This window comes from Triturus cristatus, chromosome 7 (genome assembly GCF_964204655.1).
Source record: "Triturus cristatus chromosome 7, aTriCri1.1, whole genome shotgun sequence".
Lineage (NCBI taxonomy): Eukaryota > Metazoa > Chordata > Amphibia > Caudata > Salamandridae > Triturus > Triturus cristatus.
Genome location: NC_140590.1, coordinates 51,022,470 through 51,046,680, shown reverse-complemented (window position 1 = coordinate 51,046,680; position 24,211 = coordinate 51,022,470). Strand labels below are relative to the sequence as shown.

General features: G+C 45.5%; 1 protein-coding gene across 1 annotated transcript in view; it reads right to left on the bottom strand.

Moving 5' to 3' along the window:
* GRIK5 (glutamate ionotropic receptor kainate type subunit 5) overlaps positions 1–24,211 on the bottom strand; it is a 1,516,626-nt gene that overhangs the window by 287,154 nt on the left and 1,205,261 nt on the right. Inside the window, exon 7 of the mRNA XM_085615595.1 lies at positions 117–282. Coding sequence (XP_085471721.1) covers positions 117–282 — 166 coding nt within the window. The remainder of the gene's footprint in view (positions 1–116; positions 283–24,211) is intronic.

The following is a 24,211-nucleotide window of genomic DNA, read 5'->3' as shown; positions in this document are numbered from 1 at the left end:
GTTGTAAACGATGCATTGTTTATTTACACAGGGCGCATTGTTTACAGCTCTATACAGTGTAAACAGCACTATGGCAGAGGTTTCAGGTAGAAGATCCACACTGGGGCTTGACTTACACTCAGCTTTGGCACAGATGAGGCTGACAGAAGGGTTGTTGAAGGACTTGAGGATGCGCGACACTGCCAGGCTGATGTCTTCGTTGCTGGGGTACAGGCTGACAGAGGCAAAGCGCAGGTACTGGAGCTTGGGCGTTTCTTCTGGACCCACCTTCACATGAGGAATCTGGAGGAGGAACAAAGACCAGTGTGAGGGAAAGGTCCTGGCAGAGAGGAAGAAGTCAAGGACAAGGGTTCAAAGGTTCAAAGGTCCTGGCAGAGAGGAAGAAGTCAAGGAAAATGGTAAAAAGCTCCTGCCAGAGGGGAATTAGTCAAGGAAAAGGGTTCAAAGGTCCTAGCAGAGGGTAAGAAGTGAAGGAGAGGGGCGCAGAGGTCCTGGCAGAGAGTAAGAAATCAAGGAGTGGGGCTCAGAGGTCCTAGCAGAGAGTAAGAAGTAGTCAAGGAGAGGGCCTCAGAGGTCCTAGCAGCGAGTAAGAAGTCAAGGAGGGGGGGCTCAGAGGTCCTGACAGAGAGTAAGAAGTCAAGAATAGGGTCTCGAAGGTCCTGGAAGATGGGAAGAAGTCAAGGAAAAGGGTTTAAAGGTCCCTGCAGAGGGTAAGAAGTCAAGGAGAGGGGCTCAGAGATCCTGGCAGAGAGTAAGAAGACAAGAAGTGGGGCTCTGAGGTCCTGACAGAGAGTAAAACATCAATGAGAGGGTCTCAGAGGCTCTTATACAGAGTAAGAAGTCAAGGAGAAGGGCTCAGAGGTCCTGGCAGAGAGGAAGAAGACAGGGAGAGGAGGTCAGAGGTCCTGGCAGAGGGGAAGAAGTCAAGAAAAAGGTTCAAAAGTCCTAGCAGAGGGTAAGAAGTCAAGGATAGAGGCTCAGAGTTTCTGGTAGAGAGTAAGAAGTCAAGGAGAGGGGCTCAGATGTCCTCGCAGATAGCAAGAAGAAGTCAAGGGGTTGGGCTCTGAGGTCCTGAGTAAGAAGTCTAGGAGAGGGGCTCGGAGGTCCTTGCAGAGGGTAGGAAGTCAAGGATAGGGGCTCAGATGTCCTGGCAGAGAGTAAGAAGTCAAGAAGAGGGGCTCTGAGGTCCTAAGATGTCAAGGAAAAGGTTTCAAATGTCCTGGCAGAGGAGCAGAATTCAAGGAGATTGTAGAGAGTAAGAAGTCAAGGAGAGGGGTTCCGAGGTCCTGACAGAGAGTAAGGAGTCATGGAGATAGGCTCTGAGGTCCTGGCAGAGAGAAAGAAGTCAAGGAGAGGGTCTCAGAGGTCGTGACTGAGGGTACAAAGTCAAGGAAAAGGGTTCAGATATCCTGGCAGAGGGTAAGAAGTCAAGGAGTGGGGCTCGGATGTCCTGGCAGAGAGTACAAAGTCAAGGACAGGGGCTCAGAGGTCCTGGCAGAGGATAAGAAGGCTAGGAGATGGGTGTCAGACATCCTGGCAGAAAGTTAGAAGTTAAGGAGAGGGGCTCAGTGGCCCTGGTAGAAAGTAAGAAGTCAAGGAGAGAAGCTCAGAAGTCCTGACAGAGAGGAAGAAACCAAGGAGAGGGGCTCAGAGGTCTTGGCAGAGAGGAAGAAACCAAGGAGAGGAGCTCAGAGGTCCTGGCAGAGAGGAAGAAGTCCAGGAGAGGGGCTCAGAGGTCGTGGCAGAGGGTACAAAGTCAAGGGAAAAGGTCCAGACACCCAGGCAGAGGGGAAGAAGTCAAGTAGATGGGTGTCAGACGTCCTGGGAGAGAGTAAGAAGTCAAGGAGGGGGGCTCAGAGGTCCTGGCAGAGAGGAAGAAGTTTAGGAGAGGCCCCCTTTTAAAAACATAAGGCCCTGTGGCCAACCCCCAGCTATACATGGCCTTTGGCCAGGCCTGGCGGGGATTGGTTTATGTATGGTAAGAAAATATTACTTTACTTTTAAAAAATCCCCCAAATTCTCTGAAAAAAATAAAGTTTACAGTAACAGTTAGGTGTCATAAAAAAGTGTTTTAAAAAATCTTACAAATATACTGAAATAAACTAATGTTAAAGCAACATTATAGTTAGGTGAATTTGTCAGTGACAACATTAACATTTTGAACTAAAAAAAAACACAGAAATTCACCAGTTATAGTTAGCAGAGCAAACTCTAACTTGCACCCCCGGCATTCACAGCTTATGATCTCACATATTATTTCCCTCGTAACATGTTCTATTTAATAATTTATGACATCACTTATGACATTTCAAATGACATCATTGATGACATTACTGATGACATCATCCAAGCTTCTTTTGTAAACATCGCTCTATAAACTGGTAAAGCATTAGAGCTCTAAAAGTGAGTACAAAATAGCTCAGAAGACTATGAGGCATGATTGGTGCCATAACAGAAACAACCCCATTAGGTGTAGAAAGCATGGGTTATGTGTAAGGCTCCCGGTTTTCCGTTTAAACGGATTTTTACATATAAATACAGACGGAAAACGTTTTTTCTTTGTCTGTATTTATATATAAAAAACGGAAAAATACTGGGAAAACAAATGCTTGTGCTACCTCTTTGTTCCTCTTGAAAATCCATGTCTGAGGTGCACAAGGGCTGGGAAAGAAATATGAAACCACTGCCATCAACCTGCCCCTCTGGAGAGGGGTGAACAAGTGCAGCCAGGAGCGCCGTGTCTGCAGAAGTAAACGTTTCAATGTTCAGTGCTTCATTTGCTGGGCATAAGAATCCAATTGCTATGGAAAATATTCAGGAAACTCAAATGGCCCTTTAAAAATATATGTGTTAATCAGCATTTAGGAACAAAGTGTCTGCTCTCTGCCATGAAGTGATTTTACGGACAATTAAAATCCTAGAAACGCTGTGGAAAAGTGCTGGTTGTGTCTCATTTAAAGGCCTGTGACTCTTGCCCACTGAGGATAGCTGCAGTCCTGTGACTTTCGTACTCCTGCACATTTTGAAGGTGACCCAGATTATTCTGGTTAAAAGGCCCTACACTGTGGTGCTCACGCAAAAACATTTCTACAGGCAGCAGCCGCTTTTTCACAAACTCGAGCTTCAAAAACAAACAGGTACCCTCCCTCCAAAGGTGCATTTTATCGAGCCTTACTCACTTGTTTAAATAGACCACTCTCCACTTCAAATAAAATTAATGCAGACCAGCAAAGCTTTACTGTTGTGACAGCATGACAGCTTTATACTGTAACCACTATATCAAGCCCAAAGACAAAGGATAAATGCAATGTAACTGAAGCAGGTATAAGGTACATTGTTGGAGCAATGCAAGCAGCTAACGTCCATTAAGAGGTGTGAAAACATCCCCAGGACATAGGCAGTATGGGAGGAGGAAGGAGAGCGATGGGGGCAGGGCACGGAGGCAGGCATGCCTCCAACATCTATCAGCATAAAGCCTGGGTCCACCTCTCAGTGTTTATTCACCCCTGTGGGGCAGTGAGGCTGACTGAGAGGTGTTTGGGTCAGAGTCTGGAACAGTAGCACTTAATAACAGATGTGACCGTTGCACCGTATGTGCTCTGCATTTTATCCTTCGAGCAGACTTTGTGTGATGGCTGATAAAATGCAAGTAAAGGAGGGAGTAATGCTTTGACTTTTACCAGGCAGCTGCACAAATGAGACCTAATCAATACCACTAATCGTTTCTTAGAGGACAGGTAAGAAATTTGCCCTTAATAAGTAAGGCTCCAATTTCAAAAACAGTTACAACAACCTATAACAACTGAGTGCAAGTGTGCATGAGTATTTAAATAAATGTGGAAAAATACTAGCTGCAGTGTCTTCTTTTGCTTGTGATAAAAATAAATGTGGATAAATACAGATTAAAAGACCGAAAAATAAATATGGATAAATACAGACGGAAATGTTAAAAAAATAAATACCATAAAACCGGGAGCCCTAGTTATGTGCCACACTGACCCTATCCCATAGACTTCACAGGTAGCGTAGTTCACATTAACAATCAGCCACAGATACATGGGACACCCTCCTTGCATACCGTGTTCATTGTGCATACAACTGTACAGAGAAAGCCAAACCCCTGACAGTCACTGACACTAGATTGAGAAATGAAGCTGATATGAGTAGTGAAGTGGGTACTGCAAACAGTATTCAGTCTGTGGAGAGAGTTTACCTTGTACCACACAGTGTGCAGGAAGTGGAACTCTCATTAGAAACACAGCACAGGACTTTAAAAAGTATCTACTAAGAATAGTGTACACTCTATGCAACAGTGACACTATCCGCTTAAAATAACAATGTCTGGAGGTGCTAAAGATTATACTACTTGCAGCCTTCATACTGTGGTCGAAATGTTTTTACAAATAGTGCATCTTCTGAAGCAAAACAAGCACATGCACATACGTTAGTACCTGGTGCACAAGGTCTTCTATCTTAGGCAGAAATTGTCATGCTGACACTGTTCTGTCTAATAACTCGAGGCAGTTTAAAATACTTAGTATGTAGTTTGCAGAATCTTTGCCCTGTTGCACACTTTTTCTGCAGAGCCTAAAATGTGGCACTTATCAGTCCACAAAGTTCAATCATTCGACCAACATAAATGTCCTACCAAACTCAGGTGCCAAAGACATAAACAAGACAAATCTAAAGCTCTGTGAGCCAAACCAACCTGAGCGATGAGGAAGTTGTTACAAGAGTGAGCCAGTTGGGAAAGGAGGGCGGATCCAGCCCCCTGGAGACAGGAGATGTGCATAACCCCGGCTGCCCAGTCGACTCCCCTGGGCTGTGCACCCAGGGCAAAAGAGGAAATATCTGAGTCACAATCGCAAGGGAACAAGTGGACTCGTACCCCCCCCTCCCCCCGGACCCTAGTCCCAAAATGGGCCCAAATACAGAGCAGCTGTTGTGCAGCCCATTGGTGAAGGAAAACCAGGGAGGTCACAATGCTTTAGGACTCTCCAGGCTCTACTAGAAACCATGGATCTACTCAGCAAGCTGCCCTGTAATAGTCCAATGCCAAATTGTTGTTCATTCTGGATTATCATACGTAAGGCCCCCACGATATCTTGAACAGAGGAAACATCTTAAGGTTAATGAAGCCCATCCAGGGCTCAACTTTCTGGAATCACAGGATATCATCTCAAATTCTGGACCCAGGGGGCACACAAATCTCCTAACTAAAAGCTGCTGGCATTTGCTTCTGTGGCAAATATACAAAAAATGTTATATAGAGAAGAGTTTTTTTTTTAATTCCTGCAGCGTCAGGCTCAGTTCCTTGAAGGAAATTGGTTATGCTGCAGTTCTCATTAAATATCAGACTGCTCCAGCTGTGCCCAGGCAAGAGACTTACACTATCTTAAAAAATCTATTGGGTTGCACCGTCGCAGATCTCAGTGAACGAGAGAGGGTGATACAAGACTCTTTAACCCCTTCGCTGCTAGGCCTCCCCATACCACGTGATAAGCCTTTTTGTGGCTATTTGGGGTAGTTCGCGCTTAGGCCCCTGTACCTTTTTGTCCACATACGGTATACACGCCAAATTTAGTTTTTTTTCTTCCATCTTCTTGAGGATTCTAAAGGTGCCTAGGGTTTGTGGACTCCCCTGGAGGGGACCGAGGAATTGGCCAAAATACAGCTAAGGTTTGTTTTTTATGAAAAATTGGAGAAAAAGTGCTACAGAATCAACTCAAAGTGTCTGCCTCTGTTTATTATACTTACTTGGAAGGCCTTTAGAAGAGAAAAATAATCCAATCACTGTTTTTTAATCCTGTGATGTTATTCTCTGCCAGTCTGCCTGTTACTATTCTGCCAATCAGTCATTGCTTTTTTTCATGTTTGGCGACATGTGTGGATAAAAGAAAACACAAAATTGGCCTTGAGATTCCCTTAATCATAATCATCACATCAAATAAATTCCATTGGCCTTAGGGGACCAGCAATATACTGCGACTGTGCCACGCTGTTATTTAAAACAATTATTTGCAAAGAGCCTCATTTACAATTTTTCTCTTCTCAATATAGCTGCTCCTGCTGGTCCAGCTGGACCAGCCCGACAGGAAGGAAAGAGCGGCCAGTTTGCGGCGACAGAGGCTGGAGCGTATCCAGCTTGAATACCGGCAGCTGGTGGTCCTGGAAGAGTAGAAGAAGGGGATCAATGCTCAGCTCCTGGTCCCCAATGCAGCCGGTCACACTCAGCCTCCCAGGGATCCCATCGCCGGAGCAGCCGCCGCCAGCCAGCTACTGCCACCCGCCCCCAGAATGGCAACAGGCCACTGCTGCACCACATTCTGCAGCGGCTCACCTCGATGGAGCAGAGCATGGACCAACTTCGGACTGATGCCCAAAATGCCCTCTTCTAAACCTGGTGTGTTGCCTCAGCCAGGAATAGACATTGCCCAGACCAACTCTAAACCCTTTTATCTTTGTTAAGACGGTGTCAAGGAACGCTGGAGTGATGACAAGTTCGTGATGCTTGGGGGAGTACAACAAACAGCCTGTGCAAAGTTAGAAGTAGATTGCACTCTAAGTATAAGTTTATTTAAATTGTCCAGCTTGTTATTGATCACTGTAGTAAAAACACAAGGAAGCTCAAAAGATCAACTTGAAGACACCACAGGTCCAGAAGTGTACTGAAGAGGTGATGTCTGAGGTCCAATATTTATACCTGGTATCCTTTCTCTGGAAGGTAAGAGAAGTTTCTAAAGATTTCCCTTTGAAGTCTTCAGATATCCTGCCTTTCCTGTCCTGGATCCAGACTAAATAAAGTGGGTATTCAATACTCTGTATAAAGCCAAGACACAGCCTATTCGCGTTTAAGTAGGGCTGGGCACATCTCTGCCCTCCCATCCTGCCAGTGATGCCCCATCCAGGCATCCTAAGCTCTCTATTGTGTGTGACTGTCTAGGGGGAATACACAAAGCCCAAATGTCAGGTACACCCAGTCAATGGAAAACCCATTGAGCTCAACCACAATGTAGTTATCAAGATTTGCCACTTCAAATTCCATCCTTGCAGGTGTAGCCACAGCTACAGACAGAACGGTACAGTAAGGGTGAATAAAAAAAAAAGGCAAGAATGCCAGACAAGGAGAATTTTTAAAAAACTCAAAATGGTATAAAATGTTGTATCTATCCCTAAGGCTCTCATCAGGAGGCTAGCCAGCTAGCCCTTGGAGTCACTCTGGTGGTCCTGGGTTCAAGATGCAGGACCAGTTCTCACTCAAACGCAAGGCATCAGGGCAGTGGTCTATTGGCAATCTCTTCTCCAGAGACCACATGACTATAGATTTAAGAACATTTGCCTCTTTCCTTAAACTTGCACTCGGTTCCCACAGGATAAGTGGCGAGGGAGTGCCTGCTGTCTGCAAGAGCATGCAAATGACTCCCTGCTGAAGCAGTAATGCCAAGGGGAACCCCCAGGACTCTTGCCCATCCCTCCCAGCACAGTTTTCTTCCCTAACACACCTATAGCTCTACCACCCTCCCCCACACCCAGTGAAGTCATGTCATGTGTCTAATGCCTTCCAAGGATACCGTCGTAGTCTTTTACTTCAGGTCTGCTTTCGAGAATTCCCTCATTATGAACAATTGATGGTTTTGTCTGAATGGCTTGAGGTGGAGCCGAGGGCAACTTGCAGTCTAAACAATGGTTGTTAACTTTCGTAATGATCAATTTCCACTGAATGAATGCTATTATGAACTAAATGTGGTGGTTTAGGTCAAACATTCGGGGTGAGCGTCACTGAACGCCAGTAAACTCTGCCACGTGGTGTGGGCAGAGTTTTTGCCGAACTTCGTGCTCCAAACAGAGACCAGAGTAGGTAAAACTCTGTGAACTCCACCAGCGGAGCAGAGTTTACAGCCCAGGGCTACTGAAGAGTTGGGTCTGAGGGTCCACTATTTATCCTTGGTGCCAGATCTAAAGAAGGAGATGTTTCTAGAGGTTCCCACCCTCAAAGTTGCTTGGAATTTCCTTCCTCCCTGGTCTTGTCCCAGCTTGTTTGGGGGCAGAAAAGACCAGTGTGAAACCCTTTGCGAGTGTGCTGAGGCTGAGTCTTTGTGATCTTCAAGTATGGTAGGTGACAGCTCCCCCCCAATCATTCATTCAAAATGGCCCATCCTGCCTGCACACTATTCCCCTATTCTTTCAATGTCTGGTTGTAATACACAAGGACGGACTGCAAGCTACACCCAGTCATGCGATTCACGCTGCATGCTCGAAATGGCTGGGATTTGAAAATGACACTTTATAAAATTGTTATATTAAGAAATTTTACTATAAATCATACTTTAGCATTAAATAAGGTATTAAAAAAAAATCTTTAGATACCAAATTTACATTTCTGCATGCTCCCAATTGAAAGTTATCATTTATTTAATGTAATAATATAACCCAAAGATCCTATGGGAGAAGTAGTCCTTGTAGTGGTGAAAAACTAATTCAAGAGGTATTCACTACCAGGATATGTAAAAGTTAAAAATACTTGTCCAACTTATTTTAATATACAGCACCTTAACTTATGGGCTGTTTAGGCCCTACCATGGGTTTGGCTTATATGTAGTAAAAAGCAAGTTGTATGCTTGGCAAAACAATTATTGTGCCAGGTGATGACAGTGTAAAACTACACACACAGGCTACAATAGCAGGCCTGGGACATGTTTAAAAGAGTTACTTAAGTGGGTGGCACAATCAGTGCCACTAGTAGCATTTCATTTACCTGTCTTAGGTATAGGTTATACCACTTTACTCAGGACATAAAACTACATTAAATGTGCCAAAAGAGTGAAAGGAAATGTTACCATGTTTTAGTGACAGAGCACCAGCACAGAATCCTAAATCCAGAAAATACAAAGTCAGCAAAAACAAAAAAGGCAAAAAGTTGGAGGAATACCTCACCAAGGGTGTCAGATCAAACAGTTGGCCCCAGCTCCCGGGCAAAAATTTGGAGGTAAAGCTGTCACTTTCCATTTTATGTATTACAGGCAGACAGTTTTGTCAATCAGCACAATGCACAGGATGGGTACGGAGCCCACATCTTTCCAGAAGGCATACGTCCCAGGTCACATTATTTTTCAACTATTGCTCACTGCACATTTCACACCTTGAGCGCTAGAACGGATTCACTTTCAGTTACTTGTAAAACAGGTCATTCCTCTGGATAATGTCTCAAACCCTGACACTGCCCTTGGCTTGACAATGAATTCCATGCGGAGGGGCAGTCTAGTGAACAGTGATGTGGACAATGCACATAGCAGGGAGATAGATAACTCATCACTATCATTATTGAGCACAGCACAACTTAATGAGCCACATAGAGACCGGAAACTCCAACAGTCGTAAATCAGCTCAATGCTACCCAAGAGCAAGTGGACACGATCTACATAACATTAAGGGGTTGGTGGGCGTTTGCGGAGTCCCACTACGCAGAATTCCACTGAGTCACAAAAAAACTCTGCTGTGCTACGCAGAGTTCCACGTTTGTGCAGTTTGCCACCACGCCTATTCGTGTTGGGAGCGCGGAGTCCATCCATGCGCTCCAAAATCGCATGGGAAAAGCACTACGCGGTCCTGAAGTGTGCTCACGTTCTAAATGATGCACGAACAGCACCGCGCGGTTCGCATTGGCGCGGCCATCTTGTTTTTCTGCTCTATGTTATGTTACTGGGCCATATTTTTAATCTCTTATTAATGTTTGTTATCCTCATCCTATGTTACTTTTTCACCCCTAATATGTACGTTTAATAATAGTGTGCGACTTTGTGTATTTTATGTTTTTGCTTATATTTTTGTGTGTTTTTGTAACTTTTTGACTTAGTTTATTTCCCCCTACTTCTTTCCTTATTTCTTTCTTCTTTATTTTCCCTTCCTTTCCCATCTTAGCTTATTTCCCCTTCCAGCGCAATGGCAGAGGGGCGGCTTTCATGCGGACGGCGCTTTTGCCCAGGTGTGCTGTCCCAAGTGATCTTTGAAGAAGGGGATGTGACAGCACTAGTTTTTTTTTTGTGCAGCACCACCGCCCCTCTATGCTGGTAGCAGGAGGCAGGCCTGGTAGCGCCTTCTCCCTGTGGGGTGCCGGTGCGCCGGTGCACGCTGCTCCACAGTGAGGTTTGGAGCACTGCCCAGCAGCTGAGGAACACCTGGGCTGACATTCTTAACAGGGAGCAGGATCTGCTCGACCTGCTAGGTGTCGAGATTACGGGGCTCGTGTGTATTAATTATTTGTTGTGTTTGGGTTCTACAATGAAAAAACATATCTGAATAGCATGCTGCTCACACTCAGAGGTAAGTTACGTGTTTAGTAAAGTTTATGCTGGTATAATATTGTGTGGTCCAGTTTCTAATTTCTGCTAAGCAGGTGCCGCTACCTAATCGCATTCATCAGGAGCTTGCTTTGGCTGATTAATAAAGAGGTCATTGCAGACTGTTTCTTCTGTAATCACTGAGTAGCGCGTACTCTCTGTGACTTTGTTTATGTAGCTCGTACAGTTCCAGGTTATTTATTTAATTGAATTCACAGTGATTATGTGAAGTATGAATATATGCATTGCAAAAAAAGGAGACTGAGTTGGCTCATCAAGGGTGTTGAGAAATGGGAATAAAATAAAACCAAAGATCATTAACTGCTATATGTAGTTTTCATTAAGGAGACTTGGAAAATTAATTTAATGACAGTCGATAGACTCAAGTCAAAAGAAACTAGTAGTAGTATAGGTGATCCGTTTTAGAGACTGCATTTGCTTTTCATAAAACATTTTGTGGAGATTATTAATAGAATCACTAATCTATTCGTATTTATCTCCCTAATTTCTTTCATCAGCACCCAAGGGGGAGAAGAGGGACGATTCCAAGGGTCCAGGGCAAGCTGGTTAGCCAGCGCCGATCACCAGCGCCGCTGCCGAGGGCTCTGCTAATCCCAGTTAGTCCTTTTATGATTGTTGCAGACTTCTTAGGGTGGAACCCTAGAATCTTGGGGTATTTTGTCTATTGGAATGTTGATGCTATCGTGATTCATGAAGATTCGGATGGCAGGCCCAAGTAAGCTAGTATTTAAATAAAAATCACCATGTATGCTTGTGCAGAAGGCTTTCCATTTCCTGCTTATGCCTAGCTCTAACACAGTTCAGTTCACGAGACAGTGGCCATGGTCATCATGGACCACCCCCCCGCTGCAGACCCGTTCATTTATTGTTACAGTACATCTCCAGTTTCCAATGACAGTGCAGCAAGGCTGTAAAAACAGTATGCGTTCCTACTTGTATTACAATTGCCACCCAACCCCATAGATTTTTCATAGAGAGTTATTCCATGCCTGGCTTGTCAACTTTGTGAACCAACCAAACCAATGCCCAGAGTGATATTTGGAAGAAACGTTCTAACTGAGCTGTAGTGCTGCATTGCTGTTGTATTTGGGGCTGTGTATCTGGGGTCTAAATTATGTGTAATATTTTATATTCTAGCCACACAGAACATCGGTGATGCCTGCTCCAGTGCCACTGCAGGAGGAGACGGCGATAGCTCAGTTTCAGGTGGAGAAGCGGCAGCAGGGACGGGAAGTGGTAAGTCACATATTTCTTGCAATTACTATGCTCACTAGCTATTGCCATGATGTCGCTCGTCATCAAAAATTACTGCGAGGTGAACACCTCCCCTTTCAGCTTTACGAGCCACATCGGTGGTTGAGTTATTAAGGATTATTCTATCTGCAAATGCAGCAAAATCTCACATAATGCGCTTTGATGGTTTGAGGGAGACTTGAAAGAACAGAAGGCATCTTAAAAGAAAGGAAATGGTATATAAGTGAAAGGGTGGGTGGGACATTCTTGGCATGTGCCACATTTAATTATGTGATACCCATGAGAAGTGATTCCATAAATTATATTATGATTTTCCATAACAGATTAATTTACACTTGTTCAGCTTTTTCCCTTTTGAATTGAACCGTGAATGAATAAGCCAAATATAATGAATTGGTGATCAGTTTAGTGGCCCTTCTATTATATATATATATATTTTTAAGTTCTAGCCTACACGTCTAATCCCTACCCTACCCCCTGCAGTAAAGAAAGTCAAGTTTTCTTTCCTTGGTTCTTGCCCAGCAAATACATTTGTTGGAAAACGTGGTGGTGGGCGAGGCCAGTGAGTAAAGTGGTAGTAAGTGCATGATTTTATATCAAGTTTGGCATATGGGATACACAGTGACAAATGTGCCAAATAAAATCTATATAGTCTGTTTCTTTACATTAGATTAATTTTCCTCAACATCTACTTACATCAGACAGGGTATTATAATAATATCCGCATTTCATACATGAGGTGTGTGACTGACGTAGTAGCTGATTTATTATTTATCATCCTCTTTGGAGACAGGGTAGACAGAGAAATGCATTTGGCAAAGAGCAGGGCCATTGGAATGAGATAATTGTAAACTAAAGCTGCAGCCAGTCGCAAACTAGCAGAGGCGCTGTCTATCAATGAGCATGGCGTCATTATTATTTTAGCACTGCACACAACTAGTAAAACGTTGTGTGGAACATAACGGACACACGTTGCCAACTGTCACCTGGACACAGGGTTACTCTTCAATGCAAACATTTATAATGTGTTCGATACCTCTCTACACAATGGTGCATTAGGAGCACATGTGTTTTGTAAACAGTTAAAGCCTTAGTACGAGTACTAGGGTACTGGGACCGCCATACTTGGGGTGGTGGTCCAACCACCATAGTCCACCCGCAGTATTACGAGTGCGGTGGGCAGACCACCAGCTGTCCACTACAACACCGCCAGCACCGACATGATCATGGATCCCATGGTGCCTGCGTTGTGTGAAATGAGGAGGAATGGAGGCTGTGCCGATCCCAGCACCGCAGTCCATATCATGACTAGCCCTTACGCAAGCCATTTCACGGCTATGCTCCCACCATGAAAGGCTGGCGGAAGGGCCCCCAGGCAAATCTGCCCACAGGGTGGGTGCAGGGGGCTCATGATGGGCCACCCCACAAGTGAATGGGTGTGCGTGCACTGTGTGGCATGCATAACATGGTGCTTACCACACCATGCATTGACAAGCAGTTAGCACTCTCATGGCCTAGGTATGCTGTATAAGCTCTCCTACGAGCCCAATATACCCATCCTCACACACCGTCACTACACCGCCCGCCCACCCTGGATAATACTCTTAATCCAGCATGCAGGTGTTACACGGTTTGGCGGTCTTCTTAGAACCGAGGCGGTGCCAGCCAAAGACCGCCACACTCAGAATAAGGCTGTTAATATCCTTAGCTGGACCTAGGCTGTAATAAATTAGGTATACAAGTGATATGGTACTTACCCCCCATTATTGTAAACTATACAGCAAACTAGCACACTCATTGGGTGATGTCATCATCATGTCATGAGTGATGTCGTAGAACATGTCATGAGTGATATATTATGTGGGGTTATAAGTAGTGCACAGCGGGGTCTCAAGATAATGTGAATTTCTGTGTGTTTTTTTGTTCAAACCGTTATTGTTGTCACTGACTAATTCACCTAATTATAACATTACTTTAGCCTTTGCTTTTTTCAGTGAATATATATGAATATATATGTATGTATGTGTGTGTATATATATATATATCTGTATATATATATATATATATATATATTCACTCAAAAAACCATAGGTTTCACACAGGTTATAGTTAGGAATTAGCATTTAAAAAACCTTGCAAATTAACTTAAAAAACCATAGGTTTCACACAGGTTATAGTTAGGTGGATATTTCTCTCGTAAAAAAACAATGAAATTCCCCCGTTATAGTTAGTTCAGATAACTATAACTCGCGCGCCCGCAATCCACTGCTGATGACGTCACATATTACATCACTCAAGACATGGTCAGTGGCATCACTCATGACATCACTGATGACATCATCCTTGTGATAGAGTGGCGGTCGCGGTGCGCGCACGATGCACGGTGCGCGCAAGGTGAAATACCTTCTTATTTTCCTACCCACCAGTCGTTGTATTAGGACCACAATAGACCCTTTCTGCTTTTAATAGGCCGACACTATGTCTCGGTATCCCATTTCCTCCCAGGCTGCGCCTGTCTCTGTTGCGAATGTTCACTTGAACTCTCTACATACTGACAGACACCCGGGTGAGACACGTTAAACTGAAAGCTTCTTCCATTACGACTATAAATTGTATCTAGTAATCTCATTTGGGTATTTTTCCTGACAGCTGTAGCATGCATTCACCGTGTGTACTTAAAACATTCTAAGTTCGTATTTTCCCTTGTGGGCTTCTTTTCATGTCTTCTATGTCCATATATGTTTACAGGACAGAGAGACACACGAGACACTTTGTTTCTTTTTTGGATAAGCTTGATTAATTGTCGTTTTCATATATATATGCTTAATAATATATGTATGTGTTTAATTTTCTACATGTATTTAATTTAAACACGTTTATCAGATTTGCTCGTGTTTTTGTCAAGTCATGCCGTTAGCTCGGTCATGATTCTTTATGTCTATGATGACAGAGTGGTGGTTGCCATGACAACTGCACATTAACATATGTAAGTGTCACTGCAATGTGTAACAGACAAGTGAACAAGGCGGTTCGCCGTCGAAACGCGTCTTGCTGTTGTTGGATTAAACTTCTTTTTGCCAGTATTTCACGGAGTCTGTGCCTGTCTGCTCTTCGTCTGCCAGGATTGGAATTCCATACATATATACACATGTATGTGGAGTTAAGCATATGTACATGTACGTGGAGATAGGTATACCCTTATCTTCATGATATTTGTGTAATCCATATTCTGGCTGCAATATTCGTGCAGCGCAACATTTAGAACTTGGTATTCTAGGAGTATACCATGAGCTCGCTCAGCCAGAGAAGATCTGTGAGTAGAAGTAAGACGTGTGGCAATGGAGACATTATCATGCGTTTCCAGAACGGATCTTCTGCTTCTGCGTCCCAGCGCGCATCTCTGTTACAGAATACATCCCAATCAAGAACAGACTGCGGTTCATTGAGGTCTAGTATCTGATGGGAACCGCAGTGCATCGACCATGGATTTCCAATCTGTTGAGCCTTATCAGTTGCATCACGCCTCATGGCTTCTGATGTGACACCAGCCGGCATCTGCAAGTCCCAGCGCCAATGCTCAATCATGGCAGCCTCATAGTCTCGCGGGACTTGGTGATGTGACTTTCTACTAACAACCAAATCACTGAAGGGAATCAGTAGCATATTCTATCCTTCTTAGATCTTCTCTCGGTGACCCTACAGGCTTTAACCAGTAACTCTCTTGTGTCACCAGGAAGACACTCATTTGTTTTTCTGTAAAAGTCACATCTGGATTTTCTAAGCAGCTGTTGAACTAGAGCAAGAGGAGCACAAAAGAGACTATTATGATAAAAGCTGAACCTTGTCTCAGTGCATTGAAGCCAATATGTAAGTGTGTGCTTTACAAATTTAAAACAACCTGAAAACCTGGATTTCAATTAAGGAAACTCCCATAGGCAGGGCCAGGCACACACACCTGCTCAGCACCAGGATACCCTCACGGCTGATACAAATACATAAACATATGAGTAAGTACTCCTGCACACAGGGTACAGATAACTTTATGGTAAAACGTGGCCCCGAAAAGGGCACCCAGGACCTTTTTTAGATCTACGAAGTGTGGACGGTGTAACGTGCGTGCACTTTACTATCTTAAACCGAGCATTGGGTGGGGCATCCTATACAGGTAGGCGGGCCTGGCCCAATACGAAATCAGTCTTGTCTTCTTTCAGGTCTCCTGCCATACAGGTAACCGGTTTCTGCTTTAAGCATTTTGGTGCCAGGTAGCGCAGTCAGTCACCTTGCTGCGCTGCCCTACCCCACAGTGAAAGGGCGGGAATGCACCGTATTTATGCAATACAGTGCATTCCTGTTCTTTGTCTTTGCGCTGGTGCCGTTTCGGCAGCCTACCCGCAGCATAGGGACCCTGGCAGGTGCCATTGTTGAAACATAGGGACCCTGGCAGGGGCCACTATTGAAGGCAGGATTGTTTTGTGCTGGCAACTTCCTGAACAAAAGCAATTCATTGAGGTGTTTTCCTCTTCAAATGAGGAGAAATAAACATATTTCTCCTTGTTACACATTACCTCGGGAGGAGTATGGATTTGAAGCTTCCCCAGGTTTACATCACTTTGTAAATCTGGGGCAGCATCAAATTCCATGGGTGTAGCTTGTGAAAACCCACCGCAACGCCCGTGGAACGCCTCTCAGGTGCAGAGTAAGGCGGCCCAGCAGTTTGAGCACCGTTGCCTTACTCATGATTTATGAGGCCACTCAAAGCCACGCAGGGTGGCGTTGCGTGGCTTCATAAATCGATTTGATAGCCTTGGCGCATGGCTCTCATAAACACGCCCTTTCGCCCTGGTAAAATGACGCCGAAACACAGCATTGGGAATCACCAACACCGATGAGTTCAGAGTCTCCTGCATGAGGCTTAGGCCATTGGGAATCACCAACACCGCTGAGTTCAGAGTCTCCTGGGTGAGGTTTAGGCCATCTTTACGAGTCCTCAGATCAGAAGTGGGAATCTCCAACAACGATGAGTTCAGAGTCTCCTGGGTGAGGCTTAGGCCATCTTTACGAGTCCTCAGATTAGAATTGGGAATCGCCAACACCGATGAGTTCAGAGTCTCCTGGGTGAGGCTTAGGCCATCTTTACGAGTCCTCAGATCAGAATTGGGGATCACCAACACCGATGAGTTCAGAGTCTCCTGGGTGAGGCTTAGGCCATCTTTACGAGTCCTCAGATTAGAATTGGGAATCGCCAACACCGATGAGTTCAGAGTCTCCTGGGTGAGGCTTAGGCCATCTTTACGAGTCCTCAGATCAGAATTGGGGATCACCAACACCGATGAGTTCAGAGTCTCCTGGGTGAGGCTTAGGCCATCTTTACGAGTCCTCAGATTAGAATTGGGAATCACCAACACCGAGGAGTTCAGAGTCTCCTGGGTGAGGTTTAGGCCATCTTTACGAGTCATCAGATCAGAAGTGGGAATCACCAACACCGATGAGTTCAGAGTCTCCTGGGTGAGGCTTAGGCCATCTTTACGAGTCCTGCAGACCAGAATTGGGAATCACCAACACCGATGAGTTCAGAGTCTCCTGGGTGAGGCTTAGGCCATCTTTACGAGTCCTCAGACCAGAATTGGGAATCACCACTCCGATGAGTTCAGAGTCTCCTGGGTGAGGCTTAGGTCATCTTTACGAGTCCTCAGATCAGAAGTGGGAATCACCAACACCGATGAGTTCAGAGTCTCCTGGGTGAGGCTTAGGCCATCGTTAAGAGTCCTCAGATCAGAATTGGGAATTACCAACACCGATGAGTTCAGAGTCTCCTGGGTGAGGCTTAGGTCATCTTTACGAGTCCTCAGATCAGAAGTGGGAATCACCAACACCGATGAGTTCAGAGTCTCCTGGGTGAGGCTTAGGCCATCTTTACGAGTCCTCAGACCAGAATTGGGAATCACCACTCCGATGAGTTCAGAGTCTCCTGGGTGAGACTAAGGCCATCTTTACGAGTCCTCAGACCAGAATTGGGAATCACCAACTCCGATGAGTTCAGAGTCTCCTGGGTGAGGCTCAGGCCATCTTTACGAGTCCTCAGATCAGAATTGGGAATCGCCAACATCGATGAGTTCAGAGTCTCCTGGGTAAGGTTTAGGCCATCTTTACGAGTCCTCAGATCAGAATTGGGAATCGCCAACATCGATGAGTTCAGAGTCTCCTGGGTGAGGTTTAGGCCATCTTTACGAGTCCTCAGATCAGAATTGGGAATCGCCAACATCGATGAGTTCAGAGTCTCCTGGGTGAGGTTTAGGCCATCTTTACGAGTCCTCAGACCAGAATTGGGAATCACCAACTCCGATGAGTTCAGAGTCTCCTGGGTGAGGCTTAGGCCATCTTTACGAGTCCTCAGATCAGAATTGGGAATCGCCAACATCGATGAGTTCAGAGTCTCCTGGGTAAGGTTTAGGCCATCTTTACGAGTCCTCAGATCAGAATTGGGAATCGCCAACATCGATGAGTTCAGAGTCTCCTGGGTGAGGTTTAGGCCATCTTTATGAGTCCAGCAGACCCGAATTGGGAATCACCCTGAAGTGCTAAATGCTTTCACCTGTTCAGGGATACAAAAGTCGACAATTATTCCCTCACCATTGTGGGCGCTTGGGCTATGCGGTAATTGAGCACATGTGGTAATGCCTGTGTAGGTCTCCACTCCTGCTCGTGACACTGGCCCAATGAGAACGGAGACCTGCGCAGAAAGGTGGCTCAGTCTGGGAAAGGGAGGCCGAAGATGTTCTCGGTCAGGACGCAACCTTACAACTGTGTGCAGTGGCGAGAGTCAGAGAGCACGCATCTGACGCACGGCGGCACAGGCCCTGTATGACCCCTCACTTCACACATGTGGATTACAGGGGGGCAGTGCTGCCAAGCCCACACTTGCACGGCTCTTGTTATAAGCTTTCCAGTGTTTGTACACCTTAAAAAGTGTACAATAAGGAACAAAAACACAAAGAGCAGGAGAAAAAGTTGACTGAAAAACGTCTGGAGTAAAAAACAAACAAAAACACTTCGAATTAAAAGCCCCTCCTCAAAGCAAGTTTTAAATGACAATTGCCTCTTTTTTGTCAGAAGAGAAATTGCAAGTGAAGTTGGACAAAGCCAGAGAGCTCGACAAGCTTTGTAAAGTCGGAAAGTTTCCCAACGACACTCAACTTTACTGGCTAAAGTTGTGTGTTTTTGCGTTTCGCACCCGTACAAACCTGCGGCACCTCAAACATCGCTTTTTGAGGCGTAACTCAATATGATAAACCCTTGAACTGACAGTTTAATAACATTTTTCCAAAAGCAGGTTTACCGAACATGGACCTTTTTCATCCAGGCTGGTGCTTTACTTGGCCGGCGAGAAACGTTAATTACAGCTACAGAGTTTGCATAGTTTCAGAATTTTATTCAATGCGAAATTCGCAAAACGGCTTGAAATCTTTGCATTTCGCAATGTCGGGCGATTTCTGCGCACAAGAAAATACTCCGCTCAGAATAGATCTCGGCTACAGACATCTTTTCTCAAATCACGATTTGCATTGCAAACATGGCATTATTATAGCACTGGGGGTGGAGGGCAGATACCAGCAAGCGTATAGAGTGCGTGTCATGCCACCGATGGGGCATATACAAACATCACTACAAATTGTATATTACAACATGGGGGGAGAAGGTGCAAACAGCGCTCTACAATGTGCATGATGTCACTAAGGAGGGGAGGGAGGCATGTACCAACAGCGATATAGATTGTGCATCATGCCAAGGTGGAGAAAATCAGCCACAATGATTGTGTTATTCCAATGTGGTGGGGAGGGGGTAGTTTGCGGCATCCATATTGATCCAGTCTTGCATCAAGGGAGTGGTTCAGCCTCTGCTTGGCTCTAACGAGCAGAGAGCGCTGCTAGAAGCCCTTCTCAGCTCCGGAAGGATCAATACGCGGCACGCGGCGGGTCCCCGGGCACCATTCTGGAGAAGCCTCCGGGAGTCTTTGACACCAAGACCCCGCAACCACTTATCCTTTCCCCAATAAATATCAGACTCGCTCATTATTGATCCAGGAGGGAAGTTCTCCCGGGGGTGCCTGGGACTGCGCTTCTGGCCGCTAAGCGTGGAGGCACCCCCGCAACCGGCACTCCCCTTCCAGAGAGAGAGATGTTTTAAGGCATTTCTTTCTTTCTTTCTTTCTGGGTTTTATATAGCGCAAACTAGACCCGGGGGAATCAGGGCGCTTTACAGAGTAATCACAACAACAATAACATGAGGTCCATCGAGAATAGATACAAGTATATAGTAACGGTAAAAAGGGCAGGCGGTATACAACGGATAGGTAGGCAAAGTAGAACGGGCCCAAGTTACATACAACATAAATACAAATATATATCAACGTTATATAAACGAGATATCCGATGGACAGAGGGATATGAGGATGAAAAGTTCTGAGAAAAACATAGTAGGGAGTTCCAAGGGAGAGTAGGTGAATATTATGTCTCCGAGGTAGTGAATGAGCATGACAACATAGCACTTAGGATCATGAAACTAGCACTTAACAGAATAAACACTACAGCCGAAACTTGAGGTACATAGAGAGCAAATAAAAGTAGGTCTTAGCGGTGGGAAAGGAGTAGATGAAATACAGTGGGGTATGTAAGAAAGTAGCAGCCGGAACCAGAGTTACATAGAGTGTGCGTGAAAGTACATAGCAACAATAAGTCAAAAAAGAATGCAAATGATAGAGTACATAAAAGCTCTGCAGTAGTTGAGGAAGGGAGATGCAAGGATGGAGAGAGTCAAAGCACAGTTTTCCCTGAGGTAGTTGTGCATAGATTCACGTGAGGAGTGCAGTGTAACATAAGTCCGGGACTCAGGCAAATTACGGAGTGGCTGGAGGCAGCGGAGAGATGGGGGCGGGGTCTCAACAGAAAGCAGGGTGTGGTCAAGTACTCAGTGAGAGAGGAATCTGTTCGAGAGAACATTTTTTTGCTCCTTTCCTGAAGAGGGATATGGATGGGTTGCATCTGATCCCAGTAGGGAGATAGTTCCAAATGTTTGAGGCCATTCCAGAGAAGGATCAGTTGTAGGTTTTCTTTTTCTTGGATTTTTGTGGCTTGAGAAGGTGATTGTGCATTTGGAGGATCTGTTTCCACCTGAAAGGGTCGGTTTCTGGGACACGTAGCAAGAGGTAATATGGGGCAGCACTTAATGGGTCATGTAAGCAATTTTGAGAGGCATCCGGGCCTTGAATAGTATCCAATTCAGAGCTCGAAGGTCAGGGGTGATGTGATCACTTTTTTTTGGAACCTGTGATGAGCCTGGCTGTCTCATTAAGTGTAGCCTTAAGTGGAGCAAGTGATGTTTTCGAGAGGCCCACTAGGGTAGCGCTAGCATATTCTAGTTTTGAAAGCACAAGGGCATGAGTCGCCAGACGTGAGGTCAGCCACGAGGAGGAAAGGTTTTAGTTTACTAAGGATATGCAGCTGATGGTGAACTCCTCTAGTGATGTCACTGATGTGTTTTTGCATGGTGAGGTTCTTGTCTAGAGTAATACCAAGGGATTTGGTGGAGTTGACAACATGTGGAGTGTAATTCAGGGTGGAGAGAATGGGGCCGGGCCGTTCTTTGGAGCTAGAGGTGGTAGTGGGTGGTGTGATCAGTCAGGTTTAAGGTTATTGTGAGTCACACATTGTTGAGTTGGTGTTAGGGTGTCAGTAAGGGTATGGATGTCCTCCGGGGAGGTTATTCTCATGTACAGTTGGGTGTCGTCAGCATACATATGGTAGGAGATATGGGAGCACTTGAGAATATGGATTGGGGCTCCATGTAGAGGTTGAACAATGTCAGGGAGAGGATAGAGCCTAGGGGGACACCCAGCTTTAGGGGGGTTGGTTTGGATAAAGTGTGATTAATTAGGAAGGGCTGTGACCTGTTGAGTAGAAAGGAGGAGAATCATTGTAGGACAGTGCCAGAGAGGCCCATCCTGTGGTTTAGGAGGTCGAGCAGGGTAGATGGTTGATGGTGTCAAAAGCTGCTGACAAATCTAGTAGGATCAAGAGGCAGGAATCCTTCAAGTCAAGCAAGCGCAATTCATTGTCGACAGCGTGGACCATGGCAGTTTCAGTGCTGTGACCTGAACGGAAGCCAGATTGGCAATGGTCTTGAAGTTGAAATTGTTTGATGTGATTGCGAAGGTGTGGGTGCACACATTTTTCTAGGAGTTTGGCTGGAGTAGGGATGTTGGAGATGGGACAGTAGTTGTTGGGGTCGGAATGGTTGGAGTTTTTTAGGATAGGGGTAACCTGACCAACTTTGAGGGAGTCCGGAAGGGAGCCTTGGGTAAAAGAGGCATTTATTATCTTAAACTACAGTGGGAGTAAGTGGTTAATGGACTCATTTAGTAGTGTAGAGGGGAGCAGATCGACAAAGTGGTTACAGTATTTTAAGGAGGTCAAAAGATTTAGATTGGCAATCTCATCAAGGGTTATGAAGCTAGACCAGGTGACGCCATTTTTTGGAGAGATGAGGCAATTATACAGGCAAACACCATGCTCCGGTGTGTGGGGGTGTAGGAAGGGTTGGGGCAGAAGAAGATTAAGAGCACTCTGGATGTTGGGAGTGATTAACAATTTTTTCTCAGTGAAAAGGGAGGCCAAGGATTCATAGTTAGGGGTGCTTTGTTGTTTGTGAAAGCTGGATTGCTTTTGAAGGTATATTGGTTTCTAATAATTTCGAACAATTTCTTAGGTTTATTAGTAGCAGAGAAAGAACATTGCCTTGGAGTTCCTAATGTGCTTGTTGTAGGCGATGCGCCTTTGACACAGGAGTCTGAAGTTGGCCACGGAGGTGGTGGCTCTCCATGTCTTTCGGCAAGTCTGAGGAGTTGCCATTCTTCATTAAGATCACTGTTGAGCCAGGGGTTGGAATGTTTGGATGAGATTCTTTTTAGCTGCTTAGGAGCTATAGTGTCCAAAATATTTGACACTGAATTGAAATAGTGATTCGTGAGGTCTTGGGCATCGGTCACAGTGAGAGGCGGGAGAAATGATTCGTAACTAGTAGAAGATAAAGAAAGTGAGTTCGTTTTGCAAGTGTCACGGATCCAATGTTTGGCTTTCTTTGGTTGGCTATTGGAGGTGATGGCTTTTGAATTTAGTGAGAAAGTGACGCAGTGGTGGTCAGTCCACTCGCAAGGAAGAACAGAGTCAACGTGCAAGATGTTCTCATTAGCAATGATTACGTCAAGGATGGCTCTTATGGATTGGAGCGTTGCAGGCTTGGACGAGGTTGAGGTCCCGGAGGAAGGATTAAAAACAGTTCACATGCTGGCGGAGATAACCTCCATTATCTGATTAATGAAATAGTGATTATCACCGGGTGGGTGATAGAACGAGTGAAGGAAGCACTTTGAGTTGCTGGGGGTATAGATGTTGATCTTAGGATGCTCACAGGAGGGCAGAGACAATGTGAGATTGTTTCACAGAGACTGAGGCTCTGTGAATACAGGCAAGGCCACTGCCCGGGCGACCAGGCCGGTCTAGTCTGATGATGCCATACCTAGGGGGGACTAAAATGTCCAAGGAGGGAGTGGAGGAATCATTTAACCAGGATTTTGTGAGGATGTCAGAGTCTTGGTCGAGTATACGTGCAGATATGTCATCCACGTGTTTCACAGCTGGGCGGCAGATTAATAATGCACATTTCAGGGGTGTGTTAGAGGTAGTCGTATTAGAGGGCGTGTGGGAAATGAGCACTGGGGTGACGTTCAATTTGTTTATAGACCTAGTCTTGGCGCGGGAGGACCAGACGGGGAGAGAGATGATAGACACAATTTTAGTGGCGGGTCGGGAGCGAACTGTAGGGGAGGGGTTGTAGGAATCTAGAAGGTCGAGTATTTCATCATTTGATAGCAGTCTGACTAGCCTATGGGGTCGGGAGGAATGATTAAGGATGGGTGCAGTCCTTCAGGAAGACTGAGAGCTCCTAGTGTAGGCAGGGATATGGTCTGAATAGATAGTGGTTGGAGATGGTGGGGGTGTTGATAGGTGGTGAGTTTGATGGGGGGCCACTTGTGTTCAAGGGTGGAGTTGATACAAAATAGTTTGAAAATGTCTGCTTGGATCAGATGCCGTTTGTAATTTACAGTGTTGAGCATTGAGACATAAGACTGGTTGTTGAGAGGTTCCAGGATAGGGGAAGCGCTGAGGTGTGGGGGGCAGTGATTAGGGGGCTGCTGTTGGTGACGTTCACCATCGGAGCCTTGGTAATGGTTGGATGGCAGTCTGTGGAGGATGGGTGCAATCTCTTGATAGGAATGTGCATATGTGGGGCTCTGAAGGAGTGGGGAGAGATGATGTCAGATTGGTGTAGATGAGGGGGGTATGGGAATAGGTGATGGTGCTATCAGACTGGAATAGGTGATGTGGGAGATGGAGTTGACCAGTGTTGGGGAGTGTAATGAGTAATAACGGTGTCCATGGACTGGCAGGTGACCACCTTGGGAGAGGGGTGGGAGGTGGGGGGGTGGTGGACTGGTAGAGTAGTTAGCGAGAGGGGGTTTGCTAAGGAGGGGTAGTCTGAGGGGG